The sequence below is a fragment of the Dromaius novaehollandiae genome, chromosome 36 (genome assembly GCF_036370855.1).
Source record: "Dromaius novaehollandiae isolate bDroNov1 chromosome 36, bDroNov1.hap1, whole genome shotgun sequence".
Classification (NCBI taxonomy): domain Eukaryota; kingdom Metazoa; phylum Chordata; class Aves; order Casuariiformes; family Dromaiidae; genus Dromaius; species Dromaius novaehollandiae.
This window is the reverse complement of record NC_088135.1, coordinates 769011-780329: the sequence shown is the minus strand read 5'-3', so window position 1 is coordinate 780329 and position 11319 is coordinate 769011. Positions and strand designations below refer to the sequence as shown.

The following is an 11319-nucleotide window of genomic DNA, read 5'->3' as shown; positions in this document are numbered from 1 at the left end:
CCAATGGCAGCCGCCATTTTGGGGGGGGTAAGATGGCGGCCGCCATTTTGGCGGGTCATAAAGGTGGCTGCCATGTCGGGGGGGGGTACAATGGGGGCCACCGTGGTGGTAGGTCCAATGGTGGCCGCCATGTTGGGGGGGGTACAATGGGGGCCACCATGGTGGTAGGTCCAATGGTGGCCGCCATGTTGGGGGGGGTACAATGGGGGCCGCCATGTTGGTAGGTCCCATGGTGGCCGCCATGTTGGGGGGGGTACAATGGGGGCCACCATGCTGGTAGGTCCAATGGTGGCCGCCATGTTGGGGGGGGTACAATGGGGGCCACCATGGTGGTAGATCCAATGGTGGCCGCCATATGGGGGGGGTAAGAGGGCGGCCGGTGACGCGTGTCCCCCCCCCGAACAGGCGCGGTCACCGTGGCGACGCCGCCGGGCGCCCTGGGCCCCCTCTTCGGGGCCTCCCCCCCCCCCGCGGGGGGCGGCGGCTTCTTCCCCTTCGGCTCCCCGGGGGGGGGCGAGCCGGCCCCGCCCCCCGGCTGCCCCGCCCCCCGCCGCCGCTAGGGGGCGGGGCCGCACGGAGGGGGGGGTCACGTGCACGTGTGGGTCACGTGAGCGCGGAGAGGGGAATGTTTGGGGAGGGGGCGGGGCCAGGGAGGGAGGGGGCGGGGCCAGATGGGGAGGGCGGGGAATGGAGGGGGCGGGGACCGGGCGAGGGAGGGGGCGGAGTCAGGCGGGGAGGGCGGGAAGCGGGGTGGGGGGCGGCGGAAGCCGCGCTGCGCGCGCAGCCGGCGGGGAGGGGGCGGAGCCTAGCGGAGGGGCGGGGCCTGGCGGGGAGGGCGGGAAGCGGAGGGGGCGGGGCCCGGGCGGGAGGGGGCGGGGCCCGGGCGGGAGGGGGCGGGGCCAGAGCGCTGGCAGCCGGCGGTGTGTGTGGGGGGGGGGGGGCGGGACCGGGCTGCGCGCGCAGCCGGTGGGGGGGCGGCGCGGCGGAAGGGGCGGGGCGGGGCCGGGCGGAAGGGGCGGGGCCGGGCGGAAGGGGCGGGGCCCGGCGCAGTCATGGCGGCGGCGGCGGAGCCGGAGCCCCCGGCGGCGGCGGCGGCGGCGGAGGTGGCGGGGGGGGAGGAGGAGGATGAAGGCGACGGTGACGCCGAGGCGCTGCGGGTGCTCGAGGTGGGGGCGGCGCCGGCCCGGACGCCTGGGCCCCTCGGGGAGGGGGGAGGGAGCAGCCCCGGACGCCTGGGCCCTTTGGGGGGGAGGGAGCCCCGGACGCCTGGGCCCTTTGGGGGAGGGGGAACCGCGGACGCCTGGGCCCCTCAGCGAGGGGGGAGGGAGCAGCCCCGGACGCCTGGGCCCTTTGGGTGGGGGGAGGGAGCCTCGGACGCCTGGGCCCTTTGGGGGAGGGGGAACCGCGGACGCCTGGGCCCCTCAGTGAGGGGGGGGAGGGAGCAGCCCGGACGCCTGGGCCCTTTGGAGGGGGGAGGGAGCCTCGGACGCCTGGGCCCTTTGGGGGAGGGGGAACCCCGGACGCCTGGGCCCTTTAGTGGGAGGGGGAGGGAGCCCGGACGCCTGGGCCCTTTGGGGGAGGGGGAACCGCGGACGCCTGGGCCCTTTAGTGGGGGGGGGGAGGGAAGCAGTCCTGGACACCTGGGCCCTTTGGGGGGGGGAGGGAGCCTTGGACGCCTGGGCCCTTTGGTGGGGGGAACCCCGGACGCCTGGGCCCCTCAGTGAGGGGGGAGGGAAGCAGTCCCGGACGCCTGGGCCCTTTGGGGGGGGGAGGGAGCCCCGGACGCCTGGGCCCTTTAGTGGGAGGGGGAGGGAGCCCCGGACGCCTGGGCCCTTTGGGTGGGGGAGGGAGCCTCGGACACCTGGGCCCTTTGGGGGAGAGGGAACCCCGGACGCCTGGGCCCTTTAGTGGGGGGGGGGAGGGAAGCAGTCCCGGATGCCTGGGCCCTTTGGGGGGGGGAGGGAGCCTCGGACGCCTGGGCCCTTTGTGGAGGGAGCAGCCCCGGACGCCTGGGCCCTTTGGGGGAGGGGGAAACCCCGGACGCCTGGGCCCCTCAGTGAGAGGGGAGGGAGCAGCCCCGGACGCCTGGGCCCTTTGGAGGGGGGGACCCCGGACACCTGGGCCCCTTGGGGGAGGGGGAACCCCGGACGCCTGGGCCCCTCGGAGAGTGCGGAGCCGCCCCGGACGCCTGGGCCCCTCCGTTCCCCCCTCAGGAGCTGGTGGCGGAGCTCTACCGCTTCCGGGACCGGCTGCGGGGCGGCGACGGCGGTCGCCACGGCGACGGTCACCGCGGCGACGGCGACCCGGCGACGGGGACCCCGGCGACGGTCGCCGTGGCGACGGGGGGCCCGGCGACGCCGAGGCGCTGCTGGAGGAGGAGGTGGAGCGGACGCTGCGGCGCATGGAGCAGGTGCAAGGTGCGGCCCACGATGCACCGGGGCTTCCCGTGATGCTCTGGGGTGGCCCATGATGCCCCGGGGCTTCCCATGATGCACCAGGGCGGCCCACAGTGCCCCGGGATGGAGGCCCCGCCCCCCCAGCGGGCTTCCCATGATGCCCTGGGGCAGCCCACGGTGCCCTGGGGTGGAGATCTTGCACCTCAGGGGGCTTCCCATGATGCTCTGGGGCAGCCTATGATGCTCTGGGGCTTCCCGCAATGCTCTGGGGTGGCTCACGGTGCCCTGGGGCTTCCCATGATGCCCTGGGGCAGCAATCCTGCTCCCTGGTGAGCCTCCCATGATGCCCTGGGGCAGCCCACAGTGCCCTGGGGTGGAGGTATTGCCCCTCAGGGGGCTTCCCATGATGCTGTGGGGCAGCCCATGATGCCTTGGGGCTTCCCATGATGCCCCGGGGCAGCAATCCTGCTCCCTGGTGAGCTTCCCATGATGCCCTGGGGCGGCCCACGGTGCCCCGGGATGGAGGTTCTGCCCTCCATCAGGCTTCCCATGATGCTCTGGGGCAGCCTATGATGCTCTGGGGCTTCCCACAATGCTCTGGGGTGGCTCACGGTGCCCTGGGGCTTCCCATGATGCCCTGGGGCAGCGATCCTGCTCCCTGGTGAGCCTCCCATGATGCCCTGGGGCAGCCCATGATGCCCTGGGGCAACCCATGGTGCCCTGGGGTGGAGGTCCTGCCCCCCCAGCAGGCTTCCCATGATGCTCTGGGGTAGCCCATGATGCCCTGGGGCTTCCCATGATGCTCTGGTGCAACGATCCTGCTCCTCAGGGGGCTTCCCATGATGTACTAGGGCAGCCCATGATGCCCTGGGGCTTCCCATGATGCACCAGGGTGTCCCACGGTGCCACGGGATGGAGGTCCAGCCCCCCAGTGGGCTTCCCATGATGCTCTGGGGCAGCCCATGATGCTCTGGGGTGGCCCAGGATGCACCGGGGTTTCCCATGATGCACTGGGCCAGCGATCCTGCCCCACGGCAAGCCTCCCATGATGCCCTGGGGTGGCCCGTGATGCTCTGGGGTGGAGGTCCCGCTTCCTGGTGGGCTTCCCATGATGCTCTGGGGCTCAGGTCCCACCCCCCACGGCCGCCATCCCATGATGCACTGGGGCGGGGGGGCTCTGTCCCCACGGTGCCCCACTCTATGGGTCCTGGGGGGGCTCTGTGGGGCACCAGGACCCCCCTGGCTCCCATCCTGCCCCACTCTATGGGTCTAGGGGCCAGACCTGGATCTATGGGTCCCATCTTGCCCCACTCTATGGGTCTTAGGGGGCTCGGGGGGGCTCTGTGGGTCGCTGTGGGTCGCCGTGGGGCACCGGGACCCCTCTGGGCCGCATCCTGCTCCCCTCCATGGGTCCAGGCCTGGATCTATGGGTCCCATCTTGCCCCACTCTATGGGTCTTAGGGGGCTCCGGGGGGCTCCGTGGGTCGCTGTGGGTCGCCGTGGGGCACCGGGACCCCTCTGGGCCGCATCCTGCTCCCCTCCATGGGTCCAGGCCTGGATCTATGGGTCCCATCTTACCCCACTCTATGGGTCCAGGGGCCAGACCTGGATCTATGGGTCCCATCTTGCCCCACTCTATGGGTCCAGGGGCCAGACCTGGATCTATGGGTCCCATCTTGCCCCACTCTGTGGGTCCAGGGGCCAGGGCTGGATCTATGGGTCCCATCTTGCCCCACTCTATGGGTCTTAGGGGGCTCCGGGGGGCTCGGGGGGGCTCTGTGGGTCGCTGTGGGTCGCCGTGGGGCCCCGGGACCCCTCTGGGCCGCATCCTGCTCCCCTCCATGGGTCCAGGCGCCAGGGCTGGATCTATGGGTCCCATCTTGCCCCACTCTATGGGTCTTAGGGGGCTCCGGGGGGCTCGGGGGGGCTCTGTGGGTCGCTGTGGGTCGCCGTGGGGCACCGGGACCCCTCTGGGCCGCATCCTGCTCCCCTCCATGGGTCCAGGCCTGGATCTATGGGTCCCATCCTGCCCCACTCTATGGGTCTTAGGGGGCTCCGGGGGGCTCTGGGGGGCTCCGTGGGTCGCTGTGGGTCGCCGTGGGGCACCGGGACCCCTCTGGGCCGCATCCTGCTCCCCTCCATGGGTCCAGGCCTGGATCTATGGGTCCCATCCTGCCCCACTCTATGGGTCTTAGGGGGCTCCGGGGGGCTCGGGGGGCTCCGTGGGTCGCTGTGGGTCGCCGTGGGGCACCGGGACCCCTCTGGGCCGCATCCTGCTCCCCTCCATGGGTCCAGGCCTGGATCTATGGGTCCCATCTTGCCCCACTCTATGGGTCTTAGGGAGCTCCGGGGGGCTCGGGGGGGCTCCGTGGGTCGCTGTGGGTCGCCGTGGGGCACCAGGACCCCTCTGGGCCGCATCCTGCTCCCCTCCATGGGTCCAGGCCTGGATCTATGGGTCCCATCTTGCCCCACTCTATGGGTCAGGGGCCAGACCTGGATCTATGGGTCCCATCCTGCCCCACTCTATGGGTCTTAGGGGGCTCGGGGGGGCTCCGTGGGTCGCTGTGGGTCGCCGTGGGGCCCCGGGACCCCTCTGGGCCGCATCCTGCTCCCCTCCATGGGTCCAGGCCTGGATCTATGGGTCCCATCTTGCCCCACTCTATGGGTCTTAGGGGGCTCGGGGGGGCTCCGTGGGTCGCTGTGGGTCGCCGTGGGGCCCCGGGACCCCTCTGGGCCGCATCCTGCTCCCCTCCATGGGTCCAGACCTGGATCTATGGGTCCCATCCTGCCCCACTCTATGGGTCTTAGGGGGCTCCGTGGGGCCCCGTGGGTCGCTGTGGGTCGCCGTGGGGCACCGGGACCCCTCTGGGCCGCATCCTGCTCCCCTCCATGGGTCCAGGCCTGGATCTATGGGTCCCATGCTACCTTATTCTATGGGTCTTTGGGGGCAGCGTGGGGCGCCGTGGGTCACGCTAACTTATGGGTCTGGCCCCACAGTGTCGCCGGGGGCGCGGGGCCAGGCGCTGGTGCTGCGGGCCCGGGCGCTGAGCGCCGTGGGGCGCCCCGATGCGCGGGCCGAGGCGGCGCTGGGCCGGGCGCTGAAGCTGGCGCCGGGGCTGCCCGAGGCCTGGACGCGGCTCGGCGAGGCGGCGTGGCGGCGCGGCGACCCACGGCGGGCCCAGGCCTGCTTCGCCGGGGCCCTACGGCACGTGAGTGACGCTATGGGGCGCGCCGTGGGGCTGGGGGAGCCACCGTGGGGCTGGGGGACACGTGTGGGGCTGGGGGAGGCGGGGGACGGTGGCGGCGCGGCGACCCACGGCGGGCCCAGGCCTGCTTCGCCGGGGCTCTCCGGCACGTGAGTGACGCTATGGGGCGCGCCGTGGGGCTGGGGGAGCCGCCGTGGGGCTGGGAGCGACGGGGGCCGCGTGTGGGGCTGGGGGAGGCGGGGGACGGTGGCGGCGCGGCGACCCACGGCGGGCCCAGGCCTGCTTCGCCGGGGCCCTACGGCACGTGAGTGACGCTATGGGGCGCGCCGTGGGGCTGGGGGAGCTGCCGTGGGGCTGGGGGACACGTGTGGGGCTGGGGGAGGCGGGGGTTGGTGGCGGCACGGCGACCCACGGCGGGCCCAGGCCTGCTTCGCCGGGGCTCTGCGGCACGTGAGTGACGCTATGGGGCGCGCCGTGGGGCTGGGGGAGCCGCCGTGGGGCTGGGGGACGCGTGTGGGGCTGGGGGAGGTAGGGGTTGGTGGCGGCACGGCGACCCACGGCGGGCCCAGGCCTGCTTCGCCGGGGCCCTCCGGCACGTGAGTGACGCTATGGGGCGCGCCGTGGGGCTGGGGGAGCTGCCGTGGGGCTGGGGGACACGTGTGGGGCTGGGGGAGGCGGGGGACGGTGGCGGCGCGGCGACCCACGGCGGGCCCAGGCCTGCTTCGCCGGGGCCCTACGGCACGTGAGTGACGCTATGGGGCGCGCCGTGGGGCTGGGGGAGCCGCCGTGGGGCTGGGGGACACGTGTGGGGCTGGGGGAGGTAGGGGTTGGTGGCGGCGCGGCGACCCACGGCGGGCCCAGGCCTGCTTCGCCGGGGCTCTCCGGCACGTGAGTGACGCTATGGGGCGCGCCGTGGGGCTGGGGGAGCCGCCGTGGGGCTGGGGGACGCGTGTGGGGCTGGGGGGGACCTGTGGGGCTGGGGAACATGTGTGGGTCGCAGTGAGAGTCTGGCAGGGCTTCACATGTCCTTAGCATGTCCTTAGCATGCGCTCAGTTCCCCTTAGCATGTTCTTAGCGTGTGCTTAGCATGTTACAGGCCCCAGACACGGAGGCACCGCGATGCCCGTTCACGCGCTGCACCAGGCAGCTCCGCGTGCCCTCAGCTCCCTTTAGCATGTCCTTAGCATGTCCTTAGCATGTTTTAGTATGTTTTTAGCATGTTTTAGTATGTTCTTAGCATGTTTTAGCATGTTTTTAGCGTGTTTTGGTGTGTTTCAGGGCCGGGACAAGGAGACGCTGCGGTGCCTGTGGATGGCACTGCGCCAGGCAGCTCCGTGCGCACTCAGCTCCCTTTAGCGTGTCCTTAGCGTGTCCTTAGCGTGTTTTAGTATGTCCTTAGCATGTTTTAGCATGTTTTTAGCATGTTTTTGGTGTGTTTCAGGGCCGGGACAAGGAGACGCTGCGGTGCCTGTCGATGGCACTGCGCCAGGCAGCTCCGTGCGCACTCAGCTCCCTTTAGCGTGTCCTTAGCGTGTCCTTAGCGTGTTTTAGTATGTCCTTAGCATGTTTTAGCATGTTTTTAGCATGTTTTTGGTGTGTTTCAGGGCCGGGACAAGGAGACGCTGCGGTGCCTGTCGATGGCACTGCGCCAGGCAGCTCCGTGCGCACTCAGCTCCCTTTAGCGTGTCCTTAGCATGTCCTTAGCATGTTTTAGCATGCCCTTAGTGTGTTCTTAGCATGTTCTTGACGTGTTTCAGGGCCGGGACAGGGAGATGCTGCGGTGCCCATCCACGGCGCTGCGCCAGGCAGCTCCGTGCGCACTCAGCTCTATTTAGCGTGTCCTTAGCGTGTCCTTGGCATGTTTTAGCATGCCCTTAGTGTGCTCTTAGCATGTTCTTGGCGTGTTTCAGGGCCGGGACAGGGAGATGCTGCGGTGCCCATCCACGGCGCTGCGCCGGGCAGCTCCACATGCGCTCGGCTGCCTTTAGCATGTCCTTAGCATGTCCTTAGCATGTTTTAGCATGTTCTTAGCATGTTTTTAGTATGTTCTTGGCGTGTTTCAGGGCCCGGACAAGGAGACGCTGCGGTGCCTGTCGATGGCACTGCGCCAGGCACCTCCGTGCGCACTCAGCTCTATTTAGCGTGTCCTTAGCATGTCCTTAGCATGTCCTTAGCATGGCCTTAGTGTGTTCTTAGCATGTTCTTGGCATGTTTCAGGGCCGGGACAGGGAGATGCTGCGGTGCCCATCCACGGCGCTGCGCCGGGCAGCTCCACATGCGCTCGGCTCCCCTTAGCGTGCCCTTAGCATGTTGTAAGCATGTCCTTAACATGTTCTTGGCGTGTTGCAGGGCCCGGACAAGGAGGCGCTGCGGTGCCTGTCGATGGCGCTGCGGCAGGCGGGCCGGGGCCCCGGCGCCGTGCGGGAGAGCGTGGAACACGCCAAGGCCGCCGTGCGCCTCGACCCCGCCGACGGCCGCTCCTGGTGTGAGTCACGCGCGGGGGGGGGGCCTTAGCGTGTGCGCCGGGCCCTTAGCGTGTGCTGGCGTGTGCTGAGAGCTTTTAGCGTGTGTTGAGGGCCTTAAGCGGGTGCTGGCGGGTGTGAGATGCTCTTAGCGTGTGCTCAGAGCTCCTGGCATGTCTTGGCGTGTGCTCAGGGCTCTTGGCATGTGCTAGTGCGTGTGAGATGCTCTTAGCGTGTGCTCAGAGCTCCTGGCATGTCTTGGCGTGTGCTCAGGGCTGTTAGCATGTGCTAGTGCGTGTGAGATGCTCTTAGCGTGTGCTCAGAGCTCCTGGCATGTCTTGGCGTGTGCTCAGGGCTCTTGGCATGTGCTAGTGCGTGTGAGATGCTCTTAGCGTGTGCTCAGAGCTCCCGGCATGTCTTGGCGTGTGCGCAGGGCTCTTAGCATGTGTTAGTGCGTGTGAGATGCTCTTAGCGTGTGCTCAGAGCTCCTGGCATGTCTTGGCGTGTGCTCAGGGCTCTTGGCATGTGCTAGTGCGTGTGAGATGCTCTTAGCGTGTGCTCAGAGCTCCTGGCATGTCTTGGCGTGTGCTCAGGGCTCTTGGCATGTGCTAGTGCGTGTGAGATGCTCTTAGCGTGTGCTCAGAGCTCCCGGCATGTCTTGGCGTGTGCGCAGGGCTCTTAGCATGTGTTAGTGCGTGTGAGATGCTCTTAGCGTGTGCTCAGAGCTCCTGGCATGTCTTGGCGTGTGCTCAGGGCTCTTGGCATGTGCTAGTGCGTGTGAGATGCTCTTAGCGTGTGCTGAGGGCCCTTAGCGTGTGCTGGCGTGTGTAAGATGCTCTTAGCATGTGCTGAGAGCTCTTGGCGTGTGCTCAGAGCTGCTGGCATGTCTTGGCATGTGCTCAGGGCTGTTAGCATGCGCTAGTGCGTGTGAGATGCTCTTAGCGTGTGCTCAGAGCTCCTGGCATGTCTTGGCGTGTGCTCAGGGCTGTTAGCGTGTGCTAGTGCGTGTGAGATGCTCTTAGCGTGTGCTCAGAGCTCCTGGCATGTCTTGGCGTGTGCTCAGGGCTCTTGGCATGTGCTAGTGCGTGTGAGATGCTCTTAGCGTGTGCTCAGAGCTCCCGGCATGTCTTGGCGTGTGCTCAGGGCTGTTAGCATGTGCTAGTGCGTGTGAGATGCTCTTAGCGTGTGCTCAGAGCTCCCGGCATGTCTTGGCGTGTGCTCAGGGCTCTTGGCATGTGCTAGTGCGTGTGAGATGCTCTTAGCGTGTGCTGAGGGCCCTTAGCGTGTGCTGGCGTGTGTAAGATGCTCTTAGCATGTGCTGAGAGCTCTTGGCGTGTGCTCAGAGCTCCTGGCATGTCTTGGCGTGTGCTCAGGGCTGTTAGCATGTGTTAGTGCGTGTGAGATGCTCTTAGCGTGTGCTCAGAGCTCCCGGCATGTCTTGGCGTGTGCTCAGGGCTCTTGGCATGTGCTAGTGCGTGTGAGATGCTCTTAGCGTGTGCTCAGAGCTCCCGGCATGTCTTGGCGTGTGCTCAGGGCTGTTAGCGTGTGCTAGTGCCTGTGAGATGCTCTTAGCGTGTGCTCAGAGCTCCTGGCATGTCTTGGCGTGTGCTCAGGGCTCTTGGCGTGTGCTAGTGCGTGTGAGATGCTCTTAGCGTGTGCTCAGAGCTCCTGGCATGTCTTGGCGTGTGCTCAGGGCTGTTAGCGTGTGCTAGTGCGTGTGAGATGCTCTTAGCGTGTGCTCAGAGCTCCCGGCATGTCTTGGCGTGTGCTCAGGGCTCTTGGCATGTGCTAGTGCGTGTGAGATGCTCTTAGCGTGTGCTCAGAGCTCCTGGCATGTCTTGGCGTGTGCTCAGGGCTCTTGGCATGTGCTAGTGCGTGTGAGATGCTCTTAGCGTGTGCTGAGGGCCCTTAGCGTGTGCTGGCGTGTGTAAGATGCTCTTAGCATGTGCTGAGAGCTCTTGGCGTGTCCTGGGGGCTCCTGGCGTGTGCTGAGGGCCCTTAGCGTGTGCTGGCGTGTGCTGAGAGCTCCTGGCGTGTGCTGAGCACCTTTAGTGTGTGCTGGCGTGTGTGTCATGTTCTTGGCGTGTCCTGGCGTGTGCTGAGAGCTCCTGGCGTGTGCTGAGAGCCCTTAGCGTGTGCTGGCGTGTGCAGGATGCTCTTAACATGTGCTGAGGTCTTTTAACATGTGTTGGCGTGTGTGGGATGCTCTTGGCATGTGTTGGCGTGTGCTGAGTGCCTTTAGCATGTGTTGCGTGCTTTTAGCGTGTGCTGGCGTGTGTTGAGAGCGCTTAGCATGTACTGAGAGCCTTTAGCGTGTGTTGGCATGTGTGTGATGCTCTTGGCATGTGTTAGCGTGTCCCTTAACGTGTGTTAGCGTGTCCTGGAGTCCCTTGGCGTGTGGGGGGGGCATCCATGTGTCCTGGACCCCCTTAGCGTGTCCTGGACCCCCTTAGCGTGTCCTGGGCCCCCTTAGCGTGTCCTGGGGCCCCTTGGCGTGTGCGGGAGGCCCTCGGCACAAGCGGGGGGACGCCGGGGCCCCTTAGCGTGTCGTTAGCGTGTCGCTAGCACGTGCAAGCAGCACTCAACGCGCTTTGGCGTGCCTTAGCGTGTTCTGGGCGCCCTTAGCGTGTCCTGGGCCCCCTTAGCGTGTCCTGGGCCCCCTTAGCGTGTCCTGGGCCCCCTTGGCGTGTGCGGGAGGCCCTCGGCACAAGCGGGGGGACGCCGGGGCCCCTTAGCGTGTCGTTAGCGTGTCGCTAGCACGTGCAAGCAGCACTCAACGCGCTTTGGCGTGCCTTAGCGTGTCCTGGGCCCCCTTGGCGTGTCCTGGGCCCCCTTAGCGTGTCCTGGGCCCCCTTAGCGTGTGCCGGGGCCCCTTGGCGTGGGCGGGGGGGGACGCCGGGGCCCCTTAGCGTGTCATTAGCGTGTCGCTAGCACGTGCTAGCAGCACTCAACGCGCTTTGGCGTGCCTTAGCGTGTCTTGGGCCCCCTTGGCGTGTCCTGGGCCCCCTTAGCGTGTGCCGGGGCCCCTTGGCGTGGGCGGGGGGACGCCGGGGCCCCTTGGCGTGTGCTTAGCGTGTCGCTGGCGTGTGCAGACGTGCTGGGCAACGCCTACGTGTCGCTGTTCTTCGCCTGCGGCCAGAGCCCCGAGGCGGCGCGCCGGGCCCTCGGCGCCTACGCCCAGGCCGTGAGCTGTGGGGCGGCTATGGGGCAGCTGTGGGGCTGGGGGGGCCCTATGGGGGGCTATGGGGGGCTGTG

The 11319-nt window shown here is 68.0% G+C and overlaps 1 protein-coding gene across 1 annotated transcript in view; it reads left to right on the top strand.

The window, feature by feature from the left end:
• The first annotated feature begins 32 nt into the window (after window positions 1–32).
• Window positions 33–11319, top strand: part of LOC135325350 (tetratricopeptide repeat protein 5-like) — a 32005-nt gene continuing 20718 nt past the window's right edge. The window contains exons 1-5 of the mRNA XM_064503318.1: window positions 33–108; window positions 2214–2417; window positions 5394–5605; window positions 7952–8087; window positions 11157–11248. Of these exons, the coding sequence (XP_064359388.1) occupies window positions 33–108; window positions 2214–2417; window positions 5394–5605; window positions 7952–8087; window positions 11157–11248 (720 nt within the window). The remainder of the gene's footprint in view (window positions 109–2213; window positions 2418–5393; window positions 5606–7951; window positions 8088–11156; window positions 11249–11319) is intronic.